This window comes from Podarcis cretensis (genome assembly GCF_951804945.1).
Source record: "Podarcis cretensis genome assembly, chromosome: 7".
In the NCBI taxonomy this organism is placed as follows: Eukaryota; Metazoa; Chordata; class Lepidosauria; order Squamata; family Lacertidae; genus Podarcis; species Podarcis cretensis.
In genome coordinates, this window is record NC_137176.1 from 65,534,988 (window position 1) to 65,560,435 (window position 25,448).

Consider the following 25,448-nt stretch of genomic DNA (forward strand, 5'->3'; position numbering starts at 1 on the left):
TGAACATGGCCATATCAAAAGAAAGCAGCATTTTCTTAAAGCAGGGGTCAGCAAACTTTTTCAGCAGGGAGCTGGTCCATTGTCCCTCAGACCTAGTGGGGGGGCCGGACTATATTGGGGGGGGGTGGAATGAATGAAATCCTATGCCCCACAAATAACCCAGATATGCATTTTTTTAAAAAGCACACATTCTACTCCCGTAAAAACACGCGAATTCCGGACCATCCGTGGGCCAGATTTAGAAGACGATTTGGCCGGATCCGGCCCCTGGGCCTTACTTTGCCTACTCATGTCTTAAAGGATCCCTGAACATTGGCTATGCTGTCTGGGGCTGCCTTTCCTGGCATGTCCAGTGTTCAAGGATGATGGGAGTTGGAGTCCTGCAAAAGCTCAAGCTCCAAATTGCTGCAAATTTCCATCTGTTTTAGCATGTGGCCCTAAACAGATGTGCTACATAGGCAATATTGATATGGCATGGTATCCTATCCTGTGGTTACTTCTTGGAGCTGAATGCTTGTCATTAGCAGAGGGGTGGTCCTAAGTTCCTGATTTGTCTGTTCACTGGAATAGACACATGAATTCTGTTGCTACTACTGAAGCTACCATTCCAAGTAACCAACTGGCAACCAATCCCATCCAAATAGAATTGGAAGGACCTTGAGGATCTGGAAGCAAAAATCCTGCATGGCAGGTTAGGATTTCAGCAGAGTACAGAATGAGCTAAAGAACCAAGAAAGAGAGAAAAAGTGTGCCTTAAACACTTTTTGAGTTTATGGCATAGGGAAGAGTTAGATTTCTGAACTGTACTATAGCTATTTTCTTCTTCTCTGGCGATCTCTCATAGCCGAGTAAGATTGTCTTTCATGAACACAGTCTTAACAGTGTGTCCGTAAGTAACTGTGAAGGCCAATTCTGGATCCATAAGTCCTTCCACAGTGGGGACAGAGGCTTCCGGGCAGGAGTTGATCATGGTGAGGGTCTGCCAAGTGTGCCTTCCTCTTAGCTCATTTCTCCCTTTTGTCCTGAGTTCGCACTTCTTCAAAGTCCAAGGGACCTTTGGTAAAGGCTGTTCTCCAATTGTACTCTTTGCAGGCCAGTGTTTCCCAATTTCCCATGCTTATACTGCATTTTTTTAGATTTGGCTTGAGAGCATCTTTAAACCTCTTTTGTTGTCCACTGGTATTTCGCTATCCATTCTTAAATTGGGAATAGAGTAGTTGCTTTGGAAGACGATAATCAGACAGCTGAATCACATTACCAATCCAACAAAGTTGATGTTGAAGAATCATTGCTTCGACAGTGGTGAAGAATCATTGTTCCAACACTATATCTATATGCAAACTTAATTAAATGTAAGGCCATATCTGTATTATACCCTTAAAGCAGTTTTATACCACTTTAAACAGTCATATCTTCCTCCAAAGAATCCTAGGAATTGTAGTTAGTTAAGGGTTCTGAGAGTTGTTAGACCCCAATTCCCCTCACAGAGCTATGATTTGCAGAGTGGTTTTAACTGTCAGTCCTAAGAATTGTAGTTGTCTCCAGGAAAAGGGAGACTTCTTACAACTCCTAGCACCCTTAATAAACTACATTTCCCAAGATTATTTGGGGGAAGCCATGACTGCTTAAAGTAGTGTGATATTGTTTAAAGTGGAGTGATATGATATGGTCCTATGTCATATGTAAGGACTGGGGTTGGGAGAGAGTAGCTCTTCATAATACTGCAGTGTTTGTTCATGTCATTGACCTTGAGGAATGCAATTCAGCCAACTCAGGTTTAGCACTGGGGTCATGAATGTGGCTCCATAATTTAATAGTTCTTTACGGCTGCAAGTCTAATGTAATAGTAGAAAGCATTTACTACATAAAGCAAGTAGCTGTCAGCATACAAAACTAAGGGAAACCCCATTCCAAGGAAATGTAACAATAGTCTTTGTTGCCCTGGAATCTATTTACTTCAGGAATGATAATACAGTATTTGGACTGCACTTTATTCTGTTTCTTTCCTTAGCTTTCCTAAAAAAGGTAACAGGGACTTTCCTTCCCCTTCATTACATTGCAGGTTTAGCTCCAGAGATTCAGTTGCTCTTTGAACAGACAGTACGGCCATCGTTTGAAAATGTCACATTTGTAAGTAAAATATTTTGAAATTTTGCGAAGGGAGAAAGGAAAATTTGCAACAGGATGGAAAGAGCATACAGTGGTACCTCGGGTTAAGAACTTAATTTGTTCCGGAGGTCCTTTCTTAACCTGAAACTGTTCTTAACCTGAGGTACCACTTTAGCTAATGGGGCCTCCCGCTGCCACCGCTCCGCCACCACACGATTTCTGTTCTCATCCTGAAGCAAAGTTCTTAACCCAAGGTACTATTTCTGTAACCTGAAGCGTCTGTAACCCAAGGTACTACTGTACATTAGAAAAGCCCTGTAGTAGGGCAACTGTTGCAGAGTTTGTGCTTTTGGGATTAGACCCTAAATTGTCCAGAAGTATGATTATAGCTTAGTTCAGATTTTTTTTTATTGGTTCTCAGGCTTCTGGTGGGAGCTGAATGCAGAACTAGCAGGCTCTTCTTATGTTCCAAACCTTGCAGAAGTACAAAAGGGAAAATATTGGGGGGAAGCTCCTAATATAGCCCCACAATGATGAGCATGCTCAGATGCTATGGAATGCTGACTGACTTTTGCAGGTGGAATGAAACTGAGTGTACAGTGGTACCTCGGGTTGAGTACTTAATTCGTTCTGGAGGTGCGTACCTAACCTGAAACTGTTCTTAACCTGAAGCACCACTTTAGCTAATGGGGCCTCCTGCTGCTGCCGCGCTGCCAGAGCACAATTTCTGTTCTCATCCTGAAGGAAAGTTCTTAACCTGAAGCACTATTTCTGGGTTAGCGGAGTCTGTAACCTGAAACATATGTAACCTGAGGTACCACTGTACTGGAAAAGCACATGGCAGACTGCAACACTTAACAGGAACAATACTGTAGCATTTTTGTGCAGGTCACATTAGTTCGTTCTGTCTGAAACATGCAGGGGTGAGTGCCAATCCTTATGTGGCCAAAATGGTGACATTTGCACACAGGAGAGGTATCAGCAGGCATAGGGGAGGAAAGTCAGAAATTGCCCACTGAGCATTTCAGCAGCCGTGAAATATTGAGTTAGTTAGAAAAGTAAAGGAGGTGGAGGGAAATGGAGTGGGCTAGTTGGCTGTAAGTCTGAGAAGCATCAAAACCTGACTGATCAGCTGGCAGGCAGGCAGACTGACAGGAGAGGCTGGTTGAGATATAAGCCAAGGAGTGCCGAGAGTGGAATACTAAGTACTTAGCAAATTTTGTGTCTAGTTCTGGTAACTGTATCTCAAAAGAGAAATTACAGAAATAGGAAAGGTGTGAAAGAGACCAGAATGACCACAGGTCTGGACCTAAAAAGAATAGGTTACTCAACAACTTTTAGGGTTTGTTTAGACAAAAGGATGAGTATGGAGATATGTGATAAAAGGTTAATGAAATGTGGATAGAGATAAATGTTTGTCTCTCTTCTCATAATGCTATAGCATGGGGTCATCCAGTGAAGCCGAATGTGGGGAAGGTTCAGGACAGACCAAAGAAAGATGTTATTTATGCAATGCGTAATGTGAAAGTGGTCATAGACTTTGTTGCTGTTGTTGTTGTTTAGTCGTGTCCGACTCTTCGTGACCCCATGGACCAGAGCACGCCAGGCACTCCTGTCTTCCACTGCCTCCCACAGTTTGGTCAAACTTATGCTGGTAGCTTCATAGACTTAGATAGCTTTAAAAGAGATTGGACAAATTCATGGATGGGGAAGCCTCCAACAGCTACTAGTAATTATGGCTAGATAATACCTTCTGTATCGGAGGCTGTCTGACTCTGAATACCAGTTTCCAGGGAACAATAGCAGGAAGCTGGTGGGCTTCCCATAGGCATCTGGTTGGCCGCTGTGGGCTTAGGTGGTCCTGTGCCTGCAGGCATCTTACTGTTTTCTTAAGTAAGCAATTTTTCATATGAAAAATGAAAACTGACCTAAAATAAAGTCAACATAGCTTTGCCACAGAGACTGTCAATGTTTAAACTCCATTTTTATGAAGTTCCTGCAACTTCCATACCATCAAATATTCATATTTCCCTTAAATATTGCATAATTCGGTGTGGTTAAAATTTAATGTTTTATTAATTAAGCAAGCAACATTCATTCCTCCCCCCCAATAAATACTTTTCAACCTCATCTGGATCATACAGAAGAATCTTACCATTCTAGTCTGTGTTTCATGCTCTGCTTTATTGTGTTTCGATTGCCTAAAAGAGTCTGTGAAGAATACTGTGAGGCTGGTGAACCAAGTCTTCAACATACTGAAGAACTGTAAAGAACTTGGTGCATTTAGCAACTATGTGTAGGATGTGTTGCGGGTCTTGTCAAGCCATGAAGCTGAGTGGAGGATATCTTATTTAGTTTCATGTGAAATCTGCCTGTCCGGTGACACACTCTTAAAATTATGTAGACATTTGAATTGATTTAGCAAAACAAACATAATCATTCTCTTTAAAAGTGAGCTCAGGGTGGCTGAGCGTCTATCTATTTGGAAGGAGCAAATCTAGACGCTCCATCTGATGTAAGATGTTGTGGCTAAACCATTGTTGGGGACAGACAACCACCAACACATAATAACTCTGGTGGTTAAAGGATTGCACGGACTGCCCACATGTTAGCAAGCCAAGTTCAAGGTTCTTTAACCCTTAATAATTCAGCTCCAGTATACCTTAAAGCCCACACAATGCCTTATATCCCTGCCTCACCACTGAGATCTTTGTGAGAGTCTCTGTTAGTGGTCCCTCGTGGTTCAGATGCATGATTCGTATCCAGCAGGAGCTGTGCATTCAGGTATTGTGGACTTAGTTCTTTGGAACTCCCACCCAGTTGAGATTAGACAGGCCTCCTCCCTGTTGAATTGCAGACACTTGACCAAAACCATCCTATTTCAGCAGATATTTTAGGTAAGTTATGCTATGTCTGTTTATGGAGCTGATTTTTTTGTTTGTTTGTTTTAACGCCATATTATTTTGATAGATTATTTTCATGACTGTTGTGTAAACTGCTTTGTGGGCATCTCTGGAGAAATGCATTCTATAAATATTGGAAATGAGCAAATTAAATCAGCACAGCCAAATCTAAGTTAGTGATTCCCACATATTTGGAGCGCTCTCTAGTTATGTAGTAATGCAGAAGCATTAAAATCAGGTGTGGGAACATTTTTAAGCATGAAGAGCTGTCACAATGCAGTAGTGGATGAGGCCAGACCCACACATAACCATGCGTCCTTAACATGCACACAGTCATGAACATGCAAAACTATTTATAGTACATATTGGGGCTCAGCAAACTTTTTCAGCCGTGGGCCAATCCACTGTCCCTCAGACCTTGTGGGGGGCTGGACTGTATTTTGAAGGGGGAAAAAATGAACGAATTCCTATGCCCCACAAATAACCCAGAGATGCATTCTAAATAAAAGCACACATTCTACTCATGTGAAAACACCAGGCAGGCCCCACAAATAACTCAGAGATGCATTTTAAATAAAGGGACACATTCTACTCATGTAAAAACACACTGATTCCTGGACTGTCCGTGGGCTGGATTGAGAAGACAATTGGGGCACATCCGGCCCGCGGTCTTAGGTTGCCTACCTCTGGTACACATGATGTAAATTCACAACAAGGATTGTTGGCATCCATCTGTCTCAAGAGACAATGGAGTGCTCCTCCAGGGGTGAAGTCAAACTGCTGCATTAGCAGCTCCAAAGTGACCTTCCTGGGGCGCAAGCCTGGGCAGTGTGTATGGAGTTCCTAGGCTGCCCTAACGACAAGATCCCACTCTCAGCCTCACTGATGTGCTCCAAAGGAAAGCAGAGCAACACATCAGGCACTAGGACTTGTGGGATGTGGCATACAAAGTGCCATCCAAATGTCTTAGGAACTCCACTCTGGATTTGTGTAGGGTTTATTCCTTAGCCTAATCTTCTCCCAAAGGTATCCCACAAGGCAGTGGAGGTTTAGGATCAGAGTTTTCCTTGTCTTAGATAGGCTACCTTCCTAGCTTGACGAGCCCCATCTGCCCTTCACTTCCCTCTAAAGCACGTGCAGAAACCACCTTCTTGACTGTTGGACCCACTATTGGTCCTGTCCATTCAATCCACTGGAGCCTGTATTGATATGCAGGGCAAGTCCCCAACTCACCAAGGGTTTGAGGCTCATCGACTACTTTCACCTGGTTTAGCCAGCCAGTCGAGGCCATTCCTGGGGTGTAATCACTGCCACTTGCTGGACAGTGGAGTCACAGGTGAGAGCTGTGTGCAGAGTGGAGATGAAAGGTAGACAAACTACCCGAGGAGGAGCATGATGTGTCCCCCACCAGAGGTACTGCCCTTCCCCTATCACCCCATTCACCCCACAACAAGAATATAGCATTGCATATTACCCTAGAAACTTGATTTATTTGATAATGTTGCTTCTTGTGTGTTACCTTCACCAGAAAATGTGCTTGCTCTTAATGTGTGCATTTTCCTCCCCCCCGGTTTGGTAGATATGGAAATATCATTCTAAAGGGCAGGTTATGGGGCAGGTTATCAGGTGTTTCCCAGGGCTAAATATGACAAAGGTTTCAAACAGAAGCTGACTGCCTACGAAAGCAAGCTACCAAGGACAGTAATAGTGAATATGCATATTTATAAAAAATTCCATAACAGCAGTGAGTCAGTCAAACTGGTGAACTGGAACCTTCTTTTCAGCATAATGAGGATTTTCACAGAGTCTTGTTTCAAGTGGTAAACCACTGTTCCCAGCCTAACCTTGGTTTTAATTAGTATTTAGATGTGTTTTCACATTTCTTTAAGCCTTCTTTGTAATTAGCATCCTCAATAAAATAAGTAACACATACGCATTTCAGTATTAGCCTATTTTCTGGCTCTAATGTAAACACACACACAAGCACACAAATCTCCAGGACTAATAATTAGTATTATTAATTTCTTTTGCATGTTAATAGCAATATTTTCTGAAACTAGATAAAGAATGGTTTATTGTCATTTTGGCATTTGAAAATTCTCCTTAACAATTTGAATGTATTATCTAGAACATGCATTTTTTTATTTGTAAGATGGGATTTGTACTGTTCAGCGTTGCTGTAATATATGAAGACACCTTTAAAATGGTTCCTTTTAAAATAATGTTATTCCTTATAATGTTATTCCTTTTACTGTGATAAAGTATACAACAGGGTATTGGAAAACATCTTACAATGGTGCATTAAACTGAGTTTCAATAATACTAGCTTTTTTCTATCGAAAACTGTATCCTCTCTGTATGTGTACGATCATGAACATCATTTGATTGACAGCTCAACAATCCAATCCTAAACAAACAAACCCTACACAGAGTTTTGTGTGCTTAGACTGTTGGCATTAATTGGCTTAAGTATACCTAGGCATGTGCTGGATTGTGACCACTGTTTCAGTGGAAATTACTTCCAAATAAGTGGGTTAGCATCCAAGGTCAAGACACTTAAAGCTTAGAAAGATTAGGTTACTGGCAAAAAAAACTATGAGGGGGAAAAAAAGCAACAAGAGGCTTTAGAAAGAAAGAAAAAACTCTCTCCAAACCAACACTCTTGCAAAACTTGTTGCCATGGTAGCAGAAAAGGAAGTTAATAGTCCAGTCCTAGAGTGCTTGAGCTGTGGATAAAATGATGTTGTCTGGCTCCCTTCTTGCTATCAAGATACAGTAGAAGATGCATTTAGCATAACCAGGGAAACACAAAACTTTCTCACCCAGTGAAAGCTTTATTTGTTTCCCTGCAGAAAATTATTTCTCCCCCAGCCCTGAAAAATAAATAAATCAACAAGCACTGTAACTCGGGTAACCAGCTCTTACATACCCTCCGTGTCCTGATTTTCCAGGGACAGTCCCAGAATTATAGAAGCCATCCTGGTTTCTGATTTGATCCCAGAATGTTCCGTTTTCCCTTTTTTCTCTCTCCACGTCTTGGAGAACAATTAAAAGTGGTGTGTGTGTGTGTGTGTGTGTGTAGGCATAGAGTCCTGTTTATAATGAAAATAAAATACCTGCACCAAATGAAGGAAATTGTGAAGCAGGCATATGAAGCCCTTCCTATAATTTTGAGGAAAATCCATTTTAAATTCTTTAATTGCACTGTTTCAGCAGCCAGCCATTTTTTAAGGAAACCCATGGAGTGTTTATTCCTTTATTGTAAATGGAGCCTGATACTGTCTACTCGGATGTAAATCCCAATATATTCAATGGAGCTTACTTTCAAGTAACTGGGTAAAGACTGTTCATCTTTACAAACCAATCCTAAGCATTTTTTCTCAGAACTAAGTCCCACTGTGTTGAATAGGATTTACTCTCTGGTATGTTCCTGATCATTCCCACAGTTTCCGTTGCTGTTGTTGTTGTTATTGTTATATCTCGACTTCTTCCATGACAGGGGCTTAAGACAGCTTACAGCTAAAAATTTATTTCATTCCATTTATCTGTTGAAGGTGTTTTTGTTTACAACAGTTGCGCTTTTTTCCTTTTCTTTTCAACAATCCTGTGACATAGGCAAAGAGCTTGTAATTGGCTCAAGGTGACAGATGCACATGTTCATATGATATATGTGTGTGGTGATAGCAAATGCAGGAGACACTTCCTGATGTGTAATGGAATGTCCCTGCAGTTTCAAAGGAACAACTGGAAACCTTAAAGAACATTCCGGATTGTTCTCTGGGGCTTGTATTAGACATCTTTTTAATTTGAGGCCAAATGCAAGTCCTGCTGGGAATGACTCTACCTGGGAGCTCCCAACTGGACTCCTGTGTGGAGCCAATCCCTGCTGAAAACTGGTCAGATGGAACTGAGGAGAAAGATGCTCATTTCACCTTTGAAGGAAGGGAGATACAGGTCAACTCCAGGTTTGAGGAAGTTTGATGAAGTCTTACTGACTTCAGGCACCTACCTGCTTCTGTCTCACCCGTACCATCACCAGCATAGCAAGGAATTTAAGGTGATGGGGGACAGGTGGCTTGAAGGCTGATGCGTGAGTGATTGGAGGAGCAACGACTTATTGAATTGAAACTGAAATACTTTATTGTCACTTGTACAACTTGTATACAGTGAGATTACACGAGCACCCCCCACTCAGCTCTCTTTGTCTTAATTCCCCTCATTTACTGACGCACACCCACCAAACCCAAAAGTCAGTTGCCCTGTTGTTATATTTCCATTCAGCAGCCTAACAGCCCACGGATAGAAGCTGTTCTTTACCCTGTTGGTGTGACTAATCATGCTTCTATATCTTCTGCCTGAGAGCAGGAGATCAAGAAAGTGCCAGCCAGGGTATGAATCATCCCTGAGAATTTTCCTCACTCTCCTGAGGCAACGTTCTTCCGCTATTTCATCCAGTGGATTCACAGGACAGCCCATAATATCTTGTGCTGTATTCACCACCCTCTGTAGGCACTTTCTATCAGTTGATGTCAAACCAGCGTACCACACCGTGATGCAGTATATATTATATACTGTATATTTAATTGCTTTATTTAAAGATTTATTCACATTCGAGATGGTGCAAAACAACAACAAAAACAAACAAACATTGATTTAAAGAAATTTAAAACATTAAAATATCAAAGGAAATCAACAGTAAATACAGCAGTGATCCACAGCAAATTAAAATCCGAATGTCATTCCCTGGAATTAACATTCATTTATTTAAGGGCTTGGCTTTCCCTTCTCTGTCTTGGTTTAAAATCCAAGCCAGTAAGCAACTTTTGGAGCCACAGTGCTCATATTGTATTTTACTGTGAGCATTGCAAGTTGCTGAGATTCGTCCCGGAAAAATGAAAGTTGGCTACAGTATATCACTGATTACCTATGGAAAGCTAGCATTCTAGCAGTTAACATTTGCACGACTAACATGCCCTCAGATTAACACAGTATCCCTGCTCCCACCCGAAAAGCTTAATAGGCTTCTAGTGATCTCATAACATCTATTTCAATCTTTTGGAATCCATCCTAAATAAGAATAATACATTTAATAAAAATCTCCCTGTTCATATTCACAGATGTTTCTGAAGAGCTAAGGAGTGGCCAGATCTAGGAAAAGGCTGCATTCTTTTCCTATGACCATCCTTAGGTGGCTTTGGGTGCTGCATAAATTGTGTACATAGTAAATTAAGCTGCTTCTCTAAGGGACCAGTATCTCTGTAGCTGGGGAATCGTGATGTTTTGAAATCCAGATTTGAAATGAACAGGGAGGAAATTGATTACAAGTAATCTGCCAATAAATTTGCGTCATGAAATAATTTTGGGCTGGTTATATTTATATGGGCTGTAAATGCAACAAAATTCAGAATACAGAATATTACGGCACTTTACTGAAGCCTTTACGGAAAAGGTACATATTGTTGCCTAAACATGACATACATCTAGTCTAATTTTATGGCACAGATAAGACATATTGTAGGTCTTTGTAAAATACAACCAATCTATTTGCTTATTTTTGCTATCCAATATAAATAAATCCTGCTCACAACATATAATTAGAATGTAATAATCAGGGGAAAATACAGATGAATGTAATAATTGCAGATTGTAGGTTTATGTACACACACAAATTGTAATGATTTAAAATGTACATAAACACATGGATTAATTCATAAATTGAGAAGAGTCACTTTTCCCTTAAGTCATTAAACAAAAAAGCCCCGAAAAAGTACTTTTGGGGGGAGCAAGAGCACAGTGAGAGAGCTCATGAGAATGCGGCACCCAAAATGGCCACTGAGGTCTCACACAAAAATTGATTGTCCCATTTTTTCCCCCTGGGGCCCTTGGGAGGCATTTAGCTGGAAAATAAAACCCAGAAATTCTAGCTCACGAGAAGAATCACATTAGCATTCTTTGGATTGTGACAATTGTCTCTTTGAAAATAATAATTATTATATCCCTACTGTTTACCCTAAGGTCCCAGGATGGGTTACAACAATGTAAAATCTATCATTAAACACAGTTTAAAACAACTTGCCATCATAAAAAACAGGGTGGGTCCTAAACATATTTATCTCAGGTGGCAAAGGTGAAGGAATTTATCATGTCACAATTGTTATTTGGATGGTTTAGAAAAAACAACAACCCTTAATATAAAACATTGAGCTAACTTGTGTGGCTTTCTATTATTATTGTGTTGCATTTGTGTTGTATTGTTTTCCATCTTTTAGAATTCCGCAGCTGATTTGGAATTGTTTCCAGTGATTGACAGTTCCTTTGTGACCACTAGGAACTTCTTAAATGGCGTTGTTAAATGACTTGAGATGACTGCTGATGGCACCGTAATATTCTCGGGCTGGTGGCATTTTAATTTTCCCATTGGGGTTTTGATATATATATTCATTAACATCATTTTAATGTGGAATTATTATTTTTTAAACCCTTAGAATTAATATTCCCTACCTTGCACTCAATATTCCTCATTAGTTTTATGAATGCTGGAGGGAAAACTGTGTGCTTATTAATCTTGGATAATTTTTGGTTAAATAGCAATTTATGGGAAGAGCATAATAAATATATTCTGAGTCATCCACCCTCATTCTGGGTCATACATATATGAAGAGCAGAAATGGTGAACAGGTTATGCTAACTTTCTAATGAGAAAATATTGACTATTATTCTCTTAATGGTAACATGCTTTCTTTTAATTCATATGCAATTTCCCACAAGTAATCCAATTCTGTACTCCTTGTGACACCCACAAGGTATACTAGACTAGTTTCTTGAGAATGTCTGAGCACCACTTTGAACAGCTTTGGGTAGTCAATCAATCAATCAATCAAACCTTTATTGCATTAGCATACAGCCATAGCAGGATAAAACAAAAAATGCTAGAAACAAACAACCACACAAAATTCAAAGCGATATTGCTGGGGTTATGACATTTAAATTACCCTAAGACAATAATGTAAAGATTTAGTTGCCAGCGCCGGGAATCTAGAATGCGAATGTATATAAAGCATATAATGGCCCCAAAATAGGCTCGGGACATTAGGTTAAAAAGGAAATAAAAGAATTAAGACAGGACCAGGTCTAGGACACACTACCCCGTCAAAGTAGCCCTGAGTTTCAAGGCCTGCACTATAAAGATTGCCACCCCACGTGTAACTTGGGGATTTGCGTCCACAAGAAGGGATTTCAAACAGTCTACCTTAGATGTGATGGTGGACGGGATCAAGAGGAGGAGCTTAGTTCTTATTAGCTCATAAATAGGGCAGTAGAAAAAGAAATGTATGAAGTCCTCTACTTCATTCATTGTGCATGGACATAGACGCTGAGTAATAGGGGTCTTAGAGTAAATCCCCTGCAGGAAGGCCGTGGGTATAGAATGGAAACGGGCCATGGTAAACGCTCTTCTCAAATTGGGCTCCGTCAGGTCTATCAAGTAGTTGGCAAGTGATCTTACCACTTTCACTTTAGGGAGCCACATAGAGAGGCGAGCTGTGGTGGACTGTGCCCGGTCCATGGCCTCGTCTCTAGTAAGAATCCAGGCCCGGATTTTATGTTGATCCCAAGCTGACAGCGTGTCCAGATCTGGGAGGGAGTAGCGTGCAGTAATAGTCTCCATGGCCTTGGACCATTTATTGCTGTGAGAACAAGTTAAAAAGGCTTGCCTGGCTAAAAGGGAACATGGGGCTTTGATTAATTTACAATAAAAACTAATAATTCTAATGTGGGCTCTCGCGACAATGGAGGGGAGGCCCAGTTCTGTTCTTAACTGTGCAGCAACCGAGCCCTTGGGGAGACCCAGTACCTTTCGTGCAAAGGAGTTTTGTAGAATCTCGAGCCGTTGTAGTGTTTTTAAGTTCCACCCCCAGATTTCAACCCCATACAGTAGCATCGGGAGGGCTTTGCTGATAAATGCTTTTCTGATTGGTGGAACCAACTGGCCGCCTTTTGCATAGAAGAATTTTTAGCTTTGGGTAGTGTTCATGCAGTCTGGGTTGTTAATGTTTAATTGTGGTGCCAAGGGGATGAATAGTCCTTCTACACAACAGAGCCTCCTTCCCCTCACTTCCCCGCAGCAGCAGCAGCTGCCACCAAGGGAGAGCATGTGGTGCCTCAGTCGCTACCTTTGCTTCTGCACCACAGTGCACTGCATGCACCTCATGCTGGAAACTTTGAGGGCGATAGCTCCCCAAAAGATCAACAACTTGCCACCACCAATCATCCAGATTTTCACTTCTATTTTAGGCTTTCATTTTCTTAATTTTGGGTTCAAAAAAATAGGGGTCGTCTTATACATGGGGTTGTCTTATACATGGGAAAATACAGTACTTTGCTTGATGCATAAAACAGAACTACAGTGGACGCTCGGGTTGCAAACATGATCCGTGCGGGATGCACATTCGCAACCCGCAGTGGCGCATCTGCACACGTGCAGGTTGCAATTTGGCGCTTCTGTGCATGCACAATGCACGATCTAACGCTTCTGCACTTGCACAACTGCCAAAACCCGGAAATAACCTGTTTTGGTACTTCCGGGTTTCGGCGAGTCTGTAACCTGAAAAAAACGCAACCTGAAGCGTCTGTAACCCAAGGTATGACTGTATTGTTGACATTTGTCCGTGCTGCTGATGTGTCTTTTAAGGTGGTCAACATGGTGATCTCTAGATGTTGTTGGACTACAGCTCCCACCATCCCTGATCATACTGGCTGCAACTGATGGGAGTTGGAGTTCAGCAACATCTAGAAGGTGCCATGTCAGCTATTCCTGTATTATAGCAAGGTGTGCTACTAGTCCCTCCAGCACCTAATGGCCATTTTGTTCTCCCCTTACCTTTGCATCCCCCCCTTTCACTGTTGGCACGTTTATCCTCTCCAGTGCTTGAGCAGAAGTTACTTTCATTTGAAAACATATGAAACTATCTTAATTGGATGAGCTCAGACATGAATCAGATTGGATCTCTCCAATTGGAGAACAGTTCATCTTACTCTGAGTTGAGATGGTACACTGCTGTGCAGCTCACACATAATTCCAGGTGTCCCCAGTTGTGCTTTCAAGTTCCTGGTGAAAAGCTTTGTGATCTCATAGAGATTTATGTTTCTGCATACATATTGCCTCTGTTGGATTAAGATGATTCACTGATGCAATCCTGCAGTTAAGTACTATTGGTAGGGTGGCAGTTAGAGATTCTCATTTCTAGGATGTCACACACCCTTGCCTTCCTTAGATGATGAGACCCTATTGCCCAATTTTCATTGAATTGGGTTTGCTAATATTATGTTTCAGGAGAGGTATATATATATATATATATATATATATATATATATATGCGCTATAACTTCAGTTTGGGGAACTGAGTTTCATTGTGTGGGAAACATCTGAATGTTTTGCACGAATGGTCTTAATTTGCATGTTTCTGCTCCAAGTGAACTCACAGGATTTTCCTTTGTTTATTCTGGAATGCTGTCTTTTATTGAATTTAAACGGCTGCTTCTAAAGTGATTGACCCTGCAAGTTTCTGCTTTCTCCTACTTCTGTCACTCCTCACTTGTCACTTTCTGACTCCCAGCCATTATTAGTTTCATAGCAACGGGGATCACATTGTGTGGCAGTCCGCAGGTTGTGTGCATTTTCTTGTTTCCGTTGTGGGTCAAGGCACTTATCCAGGAGCTGAACACAGGAGGTATAATAGCTGGATTTTTATGTAGGCTTCCCCCCAAGAAGCGTTTTGTGGAATAAAACCTATATCCCTTTTGGTTCCTGTAAATATTCCTTAAATAGGTATATTGCTTTATGCTGCGTACTAGCTCAAGAATTGGTCCCAGGTGTTTTCTTACAACAATGATATATACCTTACTTACTGCACCTTTAATCAGATCAGTCACAACAAGCTGCTCTTTTGTCCATTCATGGTAGTCAAAACTGAGAGTACTTTATTTGTTTTAAAAGCTCTTCCTAAAGTACAATCTGGTCTATAGAGTTTGAGGAGCGTTAGTAAGAAAAATGTTTATTTTTTTTTTAAATAATATTTATTAAAGATTTTCAAATATAACAAAAAAAAGAAAAACATCCAAATTTAAAACCTTATTTTCATTGGCTTCTTTCCAGGACTTCCCCTCCCCTCCCCCTCTTGTATTCCAATTCTTTCAAATAGATTCAACAAATTCTTACCCCCAATTTTAAAATTATTATCATTGGCCCAATTTAAAAAATATTTTCCCATCCCCTAAAATCGACCTGTTCCCTTCCGCGAGTTCCCCTCTTTAATATGCAATACAGATTAAGATAAACAGAAAAATAGAAAAAAGAATAAAATGTAATTTAACACCCTTTGGATTCCAAATTTCCCTCCCCCCCTTCCCGGTTGTGTTCCCAATGTCCGTCACTGTCTACTGTCATCCTGGAGCTCCCACATCTAAACCACAGTCCTTCACCAATCCGCTTTGCCGTCTTTTTATTAGTCTTTGCCGTCTTTTGGTCATCTTTGATTTCACATGTCCGATCTTGGAAGGAGTCTATCTTCCAACTTTATCCAGTTCTTGTTATTCTTGTTGTTCTTATTGTTCTCTCTCCTCTTTTTTTTTTCCCCTGCTCTCCTGCAGAAATGTTCTAATTCCAAAAAGTTTCTAATTCCTCTGCAGAGGCTTTGTTATTCAGGAACAAAACATTACGTCAAGTCCCTTCCATTCTTCAATAGATAAATCTATTGTCTCCTTTAGTGTGTAAGACAAAATAGTGTTCCATTTCTGCAGTTTCCCAGGCGATAAAAAGTCCTATTCAAATTCAATGCCAACAATACTTGTAGTGTCCCACAGCTCCTCTAGAGGGATTATAATAACTCAGTTTCCTTCCCGATCAGACCCAACAGTCAAAGTAACTTATTATTCCTTGTTTTAAACAATTTATATCCAATTTGTAACAAATGTGACCAGCAAAGTCCTCGTAACAAAGTTCTCTTTTTGTTCTTCCGCTTTGACAGCTCCTTTGACAGCTGTCAAAACCTCTATTTCTCCTCTCCCGGCGCTCTTACGGATTGCTCCTGGGGTTTCCGGGGGGGGGGGGGTTGCATTTTAGTTCACATTCCACTTTTCTCCTCCAGCCCAGTCTTATAATTTTCCATCGCGAAGTTAATAACTTTATCAAAAAAAAGGTTGCGCTCGATCTTAGTTGTCAAATCCTTTGTTTTAGCTCCTCTACAACAGGGGGGAGGCTGACTTCCTTTTTGCACCTCCCTCGCTCGCTCCGAATTTAAAAAGAATTTTTTCCCTTTTTTAATCCAAGTTCCAATTACTCACGGGTTATTCTTTTAAAGTCCAAATTTTCAATGGAAGAAGTCAGCGCTCTCCGTCGAATGGCATGTGGCTTCGCTTGGCAGGGGAAGCGGAGGACTCACAGCACCACCACCCCCCCTGTCACCCGCTCCGCAGCCTTTAAAAAGGCTCCTTCGCGGGTCGGGGGGGCGCAAACGGTGCCCGCCGAGTCACCATGCCCATGGGTTTCAGTGCCCATGGTTTTTAAGGGTCCCTGCATCGCCGGCGCGGTAGAACCCAGCCCCTGCCGAGCAGGCTCCCTCCGGAGCTCGGAGGGAGTCCGCCATTCGGCGATGGCGCCAACCCGGAAGTGAGTAAGAAAAATGTTTAATTTAGGGCTACAATTAATGTATTCATTAGTTACATGCAGTTTTCATTTGTGTATCTTAGTACAGGGTCTTTGCCTTCTACAAATGAAAAACCAACTTGGTATATGTGTGTGTGTATATATATATGTATATATGCATATCTGACTGAGTGAAAGAGACAGTTGTTCAAAAAAGCTGGGTGGTTCTGAGAGAAACATATGCCAGTGTTTTGATAGTAACCTCCTTATGCAGGGAACGCTATTCTTCGTATTTGAGAACAGTTATTGAATTCTAATGTGTCCTGCAGTGATAATATTCCATGACATGTTGTTTAGAAATGAGGTATTTTATGTAAAATCATATAAATTAAATCATGAAGTCTTGGAGGGATTATAAAATTAGGTAGTTCTTGAAGTTAGGCCACCAAAGGCTAGATAATTGAAAAAACATTGGGTTTAAACTATTCACCATTGTTCTCTCTTTCTTTGCAGGATGATCTCAAGTTTAAATATATTAGAAAAGAGACAGAAAAGGAATGGGAGCATACAAAGGTAATAAAATAATGGAGAACATTTTGAGCAGGCTTGGGAAGGAAAACATTGCTTTGGTTACTCCTAATAGGGCACTGGGTTTTTTTAAGGTTAAATAATTTCCATCAGTTACAGTCCACTGTTTAAACAATATGAATCAATAAATGCTGTTTCTTGCTTACTGAAGTAAGTGAATGGAGTTACTGGAACCTTCCTGTGACTAGCCTATATTATGATTGCTTACTAGATATTGAAGTACTGGTTGTTAGGTTTTAATAGCCAATATTTTTCTCCCTATTATCAGGATATCATATTGAAAGATGCATTGTTCTATAAGGGCATTTGTCCTGGTGTCGGAAAATGGATCCACAAGCATCTGGTTTCCAACTGGGGTGAGAAAAAGAATCAAGAGAATGCCCACGTTTCTACCTATAGATGATTTCTGTAAAACAACATGGATATTCAGTGTAAACGAACAGTTTAGCCATTGTTTATTTCCTCCCTCCACTCTTCTGTTGTCCTTGTGGCTTTTTCCAAAATTACTTCTGTTTCCCATTCACTACTGTCAATAGCCCAGTGTGCTACTGTTATTCGTTTCTTTGTGGTATCCTTTCCTTTGTCCAGTTCCTCTTGATTCCTGTATTATAAAACCATTTAATGTTCCTATTTCAGTTCATTTTTAATAATAATAATAGTAGGAAAGGTTATTCCATTTAGAATAATTTAGTTATCCTGAAAAAGCCTATGGAAAATATCAGGGTCAACAGCTTTCTGGATCGGCGTTCCCCATATTTAATTTAACTGGGTTTTCTTATTTAAAAAACACACATACATGCAAGTAAAGAAAAAATGAACCAAGACCCTAAACATAAAATTATGTTGCTATGTAGTGAAATGAATTTGTTTTAGGAGTTAATTGATTTAATTAATTAAGAACATTAAGCAGCCTGCTGGATCAGGCCAATGGCCCATCTAGTCCAGTATCCTGTTCTCACAGCAGATGACCAGATGCCTGTAGGAAACCCAGAGGCAAGATTTAAGCACAATATCACTCTAACCCTCCAATGGTTTTCAGTAAGTGGCATTCTGAAGCATTGACACCTCCAACTGTGGAGGCAGATCATAGTCATCATGGCTAGTAGCTACTGATAGCCTTCTCCTCCATGAATTTATCCAATCCTTTAAAAAAGCCATCTAGGTTGGTGAACATGACTAAGTTACATCAATTAATTTCAACGGGCCTCTTCTGAGAAAAACTTAGTTGAATACTACCCATAGTAAAAGCACAAACAGATTTTTACAGAATGCTTGTAAATTATTTGGGTATGTATATATTATCTCACATCATTAACTGTTGGGAGTTGATGTGCGTCAACATGGTGTGATATTATTTCACACATGGTCCTAAATAGGTATTATGTATAAAATGAGATAGAAACACAAAGTAATATCAGGTCTGTGTTTCCCAGATGAGCCACCCCACATGTAATCCCTCAGATCCCTCTGTAATTCTGATTTAATTCCTTTCTGACCTCAAAGACTGTGACTAGACTGTGGTATGAGCAAAACACTTCCACTGAGCTCTCATGCATCTCACGTCTGTGGCAGAAGTCATACAGAGCTCCCATTTATGTGTTTGTCCTGGAAGTGGCCGCAAGCCAGGGAGATGCTTGGCACATCAAAAAAACAAGGTCCTCCTTACTCCATGTGACTTTGATTCTGGCACAGAGGATCACCTGAAGGAGCACATTTTGACTCCTATGAACAGCGCACACATCCCTACCCCAAGTTTCCATGGAAACAGTAGTACTTTTTGGATCCACTGTAATTTATGAGAAGCACCATAGAGTGAATGAGTGTACTAATTTATCAGTTTAATTCTATATTATACAGGGATGGGATTACACAAAGAAAGAAGCTTGTTTTCATTTTCTTAAAAAGAAAAAAGAAGTGTGTTCTACCCAGGCTTCTTCTTTTTCCCTCCTTCCATGCCCTTCCCTGCCCACCAGTAGCGGTGGTAGCTAAAGGTTCAGAAGGCAGTGCATATGTGTGACAGCCATGCGCCTGTGCTGTAGGCATCTCTGAAGCCTTGCCCTGTTGCAGGGCTGGGAAGGGCATGGGGATAAAACATTGATGCTTTCCATTTCCATCTAATCAGCCTATTCTTAGGAACTGGGCACAGGGGATGTGGGAGGGAATAGTCAAATAATAGAGCTGGAAGGGACCATGAGGGTCACTGCAATATTTGGAAGAGGAAAACAAAGGTGCCGGTACTGCATACTGTTGAGTAACACCAGAAAAAAAGTGATGGTTCTAGCCATTAATCATGTTTCTGTTACATTTACACATTGTAATTTGCACACTCATATAACCTCTGTTCTAAAGGGGCTGCATTGGCTGCCATTTCATTTCTGGACCTAATTCAAGGTATTCACGTTAGTGTTCAAAGCTTTAAATTACTTGGGCCCCAAATATCTGAAAGAATGCCTCCTTCCAACAGACCCCTCTAGCCTCTTGGTAATTCCATCTCCCTTAGATGTTTGGCAGTTATGGTGGCCTGGGTGAGGGCATTCTCTGTGGCAGTCCCTAAGCTGTACAATACCCTCGCTTCTTTATGGCTTTTGGTGAATGCTGAAGATGCAGCTCTTTGATATCTGAGATGTGTGTTTACAGGGCCTGCCCTATTCCTGCAATAGTAATTTGTTATATTCTGGGAGCTGCTGGTGAAGGGTGAGTACTACTACTACTAATTGGACACAGAAGTAACACAGGAGTAACTCACACTCTTTTGAAGTACTAAGGATACAAATAACTAAGCAGAGAAATACTGAGAATCTTGCATTGTTTAGAAAATAGTTGCTGTGTGAAATCAGATGGACAATGTTGTTTTATATTATGACCCTAAGGTCCTGTCTAAACATTCAAATTTGGGGCGTATTTAGTGGATGGGTGCCCCTCTCTGAAACATAAAATAGTTTTTGATGTGGACATTCCATGTAGAGGTCCATACTACATGTGATTTCCCCCAATTTATGTGATCTCCTCCTCTCTCTTTTTTTTTGAGAGAGAAAGGGAGTGAAGACTGATTGAAGTCAGATCTTGTCATGGAAACTGCCTCAACTCATCTCACATGATGCTCATGGTGGGCACAGGATGAGCAAATGGACAAGTAACTGTGAACCAGGCATAGACATTCTCCACAGCTGCAGATAAGGAGGAGCTGCAAGTGTCATGTGACTTGCAATGCTCTTATATTTTAACTCTCTAGGAGGGACAGAGACTTAGTTTAAAAAGAAAGGAGGTCAGAGTCTGGGGCACCTACCCAGGGCACCACTGGATGCCCTTACAGGAACCATGCTGCCCAGGGGCACCAGACTGGTGACCCCTTGTGAACATATGCACCCTGTTCTCAAGTCTGAAGCGCATGTGCTTATAAAATTCAGTGTTATGTTCCTTTGACTCATTCAGTTGGTCATTGTTTATTCAGCATTCCCTATTTGCTTGAACATAAAATCAATGTAACAAGCAAAGATAAAACTGCCAGTGTTACAAAAAATGGGAGGATTTCAAGCCACAAACTGTGCCCAATATTCTTTCCATTACAAGCAAGAAGAATGAGTGAGGTAAGCAAAAGTAGCAACAGAGTAGATCATTGCACATCTATTACCTAATAGGGAAAAAAAATCATTTCCTTGGTATATGGAAAAGTGGTAAATAAGCTGTGCTTTAAAGGAGGAATGATCTTTATAAAACAAAACAAAACAAGAATGAATACAGTTCACATTCAAGCATGCCACAAGTTGGATCTTCAACATGCTTTTGGAAAGGGATAAAGACATTTCCTTCTGATGTTACTATCAAACCAGCTTGGATAATTAGCATATTTTCATTTTTGTTTGGAACCTGGTGTGTTAATAGAGGCATTTGAATAATACAGACAGAATCCAGAGAGAGCATCCTAATAAAAATTTAGTGAACAAAGTGTGTGTGTGGGAATTATACAACTTAAACACACACACAAAAATGGGGGGGGGGTTCTTTGACAGGCCTTGTCAAGACCAGGGTTAGATTCAACTTAACATTTACAAGAAAACTCCGTCATGACTTGATAGCCTATGAGAGTGGGTGCTGCTTCACTAACGATCATACCCTCTTCCCTGGTTGCTTTGCAACACCTGCACCTGCCCCCTCTTGGCTTGTTGACTTAACTGACAACAGAGTTAACCCTTGAATTACAAACTGAATGATCTCTACTGCTGCACTTTCAGCATGTTGAAGGTGACTTAACTCTGGAGGAAAAAGAGAGAGACTTGGCTCAGGTAGCATTGAAACACAAAAGACCCCACTGAATGCAAAAAAGGGTGAAATCCTAGATGCAGTAATGGGATGCAAGATCATCCTGCATTGCAGTGTCCATATTTCCAACCTTGATGAATTCTTTGCTATATGGATTAGACCTTTTCCTCTTTAATCCCAATTGATTAGACATCATTATGCTTTACTTTAGCCGCAGAAAGGCTTGAGGATTACTACACTCTTCCTCCATGCATAATTTTGAAAGTAAATCAATTGTGGGGACAACATATAATCTGACCAACTGTGGCTTGCTTTTCTACTATCATTTTGTAACAAACCCCCCCCAAAAAAAACCCCCAGATTCTGGCAGACATAAGAGCTTTCTTTCTCTAATTGTACAGAAACTAGAGCAAAGCTTTTTGCCTATTGGAGTGATGCTCCAAGTTTCTTTTCCATCACAGATTTTGGTGAATCTTGGTTTTGTATTTTCTTTCTTATCATCTTGGTTATTAACAGAGTCAACAGAGTTAACACAGAGGCACTATGATAAGTCCAGGCACAGACAAATTATTTGATCTGCTTTGTGACCATTCACAAGTCCGGCTGTTTTTAAACGGTGGGAATTAAATTCTGAATATCTTGTTTCCATCCAATTGCTGGTCAGAAAGTCTTCACAACATTAACTACTGGATCACTGTAACATTCTGTCCGCCCCCCCCCCCCCATCTTACCTTAGCTAAAATAACAGCAGTCATCAACATATAATAAAAGTAGCCAGAGGACAATTTCTTAACTTGGAGCACAGTTTTAGCTTTATTTCAAAATCTCTATCACATCATTTATATAGAAATTAAATAACAAGGGGGAGGAATAGGTAAAAGGGATATGTGCCTCACACTTTTATTGGCCTTAAAGTAGGGGTAGTCAGTGTGGTACCTTCTTGATGTTGCTGGGTGGACTATAACTCCGTAGTCATCTACCGCCAACAAAATTCTAGCTTCTCATGTTTCCCCAATGTTTTCCATGGAATGCTGCAGAAGCCAATGATGTGATCAGTGCATTGATTCTCCAGTGCAATTCAAATGATGGTGCCCATAGTCCCAGAGAGCTTTCCTTGCTTTCTGTCCATTATTCATTGCATGAGATGGCTACCCTATGTATTTAATTTCCATCAGTTTCCATAAGCTATTCAACAGAGAGGTCCGTATCTTTTCACACATTGCAGTGAAATATTTGAGACTAAATAAAACACAATCTCCCTTCAAGAGACAATGAAAGACCCTTAAGAGGGGTGCTGAAAATTATCAAAAGGAGGTGTTTTTCAATCAAAGTATAAATGAAATAAAAATCACCAGAGTGAATTCAGCTCATCCATATTAAAGGTCATATGTGTATGACACAAGTGACATAGGTTATCCAAAAAACTACTTCTTTGAATAATTGGACAATAAAAAGTGACATGGTTTTAATGCATAAAATGTTGAAAATGTAACCACTAAATAAAACAAGTGGTTCTGAAATTATCATTGTATGGGTCTTCTCAAAATGACATCTAATCTCGAAAGCTTTTATATAACAGAACCTTTTTTATTTGTACCGTAATCTTTATGGGCTAGAGACTGCTAGGCTGAAATTGATTGCTGATTTAAGACCATATTATGCTTTTATTTCATTTGTAAAGCAAAAAGTATGATTAAAAAAATCTATAGTGCTGTAGTCATATCTTTCTGAATTCATATCTTGTTTGCAGAATGGAACAGGATATCATACATTAATTTATGCTGTGAGACAGTGCTGTTAGGAAATGGCATAGATGTGAGTCATGTTAATGCAGAAGAAACTGTAATAGGGATGTAAATAAAATGCCTTGTAGCAAGGCCATGTATTACAGTTAAATTAATAGATATCAACCCCCATTAATTCCATTGTCGCAACAGAGATGCAACATAATATTGTTTTGTTACATGACAGATAATGTCTCAGAGTATAGAACATCAATTCTAAGATGTTCAAAACCATCAATATATACATAAGCCCATTGCTAAGTTCTCTCAGTTTGTCACACTGAAGTGTGACAAAGAAACAGAACCTAGGATAGTGTATATGAGATGAAAATGCTCTTTGTAACTTTCCTCTGTTCAGAACAGAAGAGAGACTGGGTGTCCTGGCATCCAGTGAAATGTGGGAATGTTTAAGGGGGCTTGTGCACTGTGGATTTTTGAGGGGATATTTACTGAGCTTTTTTGTGGTCACCATTGAAGGTACTTGGGCTTCCGAGTGCCATGTCGGTGACTCCCGAACCATGTCATTGAGTTCCATGGTATAAAATATATTTTATATTTTATATTTATATTTATTATATAAATATAAAAACCATGTCATTGAAAGAGGGGGCAAAACCAGTCTCACACACACACACACACACACACACACACACACAAGCTTTTTTTTAAAGTGCACCTAATTTTGCAAAGGATCAATGCATATGTGTAATATATGAGAGTTAGATTCAAGCCCTATGCTGTATTATATTTCTGCAGCATAGTTTTATATTCAGACTTACATATTTTTATATGTATACATTTTTGTATCTACCTATGTGCTTTAGATAACCTGGCTATTTATTTATTTCATTTGTAGTCCACCCTTTAACCCAGGCTTCCTCGGCCTCGGCCCTCCAGATGTTTTGAGACTACAATTCCCATCATCCCTGACCACTGGTCCTGCTAGCTAGGGATCATGGGAGTTGTAGGCCAAAAACATCTGGAGGGCTGAGTTTGAGGAATCCTGCTTTAACCAAAAAGGATCTCAGAGAGGCTTATGAAAATCAGTATTAAGATGGTCCCTGCTGACAGGGAGGAGCACAGAAAGAAGAAACAGCACAATACATGTGCATCAGCTCAACTGGACGCCTTCATCTGCCCCAGCTGCAGCAAGGCATGTCTCTCCCATGTCAGTCTTTACAGCCACAGCAGGTGCTGTAACTCTCCAACAGTTTGAATTCACCCCCAAAGGTGTACTCCTCCATTGTCTCCAGAGACAGACAGATGCCAACCAACTCAAGGGGAAAGGAATGCCTATATGCACATACTCTTTCTATAGTATTATATACAGTTGTACTTGGAAGTGGAACAGAATCCATTCCGGAAATCTTTTCGACTTCCAAAACAATCGAAAACCAAAGCATGGCTTCTGTTTGGCTGCAGAAAGCTCCTGCAGCCAATCAGAAATGGTGGAAGCCCCATTGGACATTTGGCTTCCAAAAAATAGTTCACAAACTGGAACAGTCACTTCTGGGTTTGCGCCATTCGGGAGCCAAAACATTTGACTGGCAAAGCATTTGGGATCCAAGGTACAATTGTATATAATACAGCATATAATGTGTGAGAATTGTTCATGTTTTTAGTAGAATGGAGATTAAAGAGTAAAATGGGAATTAGAAAGGAAAAAATCTGTGCAGATAAGCTCCACATGAAGATTTCCAAAAAATCCCATACCTACTCCTACAATCTAACAAGCCACGTTTAAGGAAAGCGGAGTAGGGTGAAGAAGAGAAACCATGTGTTGATAGGCTGTGGGACCAACACCGAGGAAGTATAAGGCTCAGAAAGTCCAAGCCCATGCTGAATCAAGATGGGGGCATGGCTAATCCACCTTTCTGAAGAAGTATCACCACGAAAAGAAAAACCTGCTCATGATGGTTGCCTGAATAGCAGTGCCTTGCAGCACTTCTGGAAGATCCTCAAGAGAAGCTTTGAATTTCTTAGATCTCGGGCAGAAGAGAGTTCCCAAGCTGGTTATCAGGCACCAAGAATACCTCTCTGCACTTCTAACTTCTCCCTTGCTGTTTTAACTGACTTCACAGAGAGCACTTTTAGGAAGCTCCTCCAGAAGATAGTTGATATTATTATTATGTCTGTTCGCCCAGAAACTTACTATGTCTCTGA

General features: G+C 40.5%; 1 protein-coding gene and 1 long non-coding RNA gene across 3 annotated transcripts in view; one reads left to right on the forward strand and one right to left on the reverse strand.

Moving 5' to 3' along the window:
- CNBD1 (cyclic nucleotide binding domain containing 1) overlaps positions 1-17,712 on the forward strand; it is a 152,950-nt gene extending 135,238 nt beyond the window's left edge. Inside the window, exons 11-13 of one of the 2 annotated variants that reach the window (XM_079983140.1) lie at positions 2,063-2,130; positions 17,167-17,226; positions 17,510-17,712. In XM_079983140.1, coding sequence (XP_079839266.1) covers positions 2,063-2,130; positions 17,167-17,226; positions 17,510-17,644 — 263 coding nt within the window. In that variant the 3' untranslated portion in view covers positions 17,645-17,712. The remainder of the gene's footprint in view (positions 1-2,062; positions 2,131-17,166; positions 17,227-17,509) is intronic. The other variant, XR_013840516.1, reaches the window with a different exon arrangement.
- Positions 5,459-25,448, reverse strand: part of LOC307219798 — a 423,907-nt gene continuing 403,917 nt past the window's right edge. Inside the window, exon 2 of the long non-coding RNA XR_013840570.1 lies at positions 5,459-5,567. This is a non-coding gene — a long non-coding RNA (uncharacterized lncRNA). The remainder of the gene's footprint in view (positions 5,568-25,448) is intronic.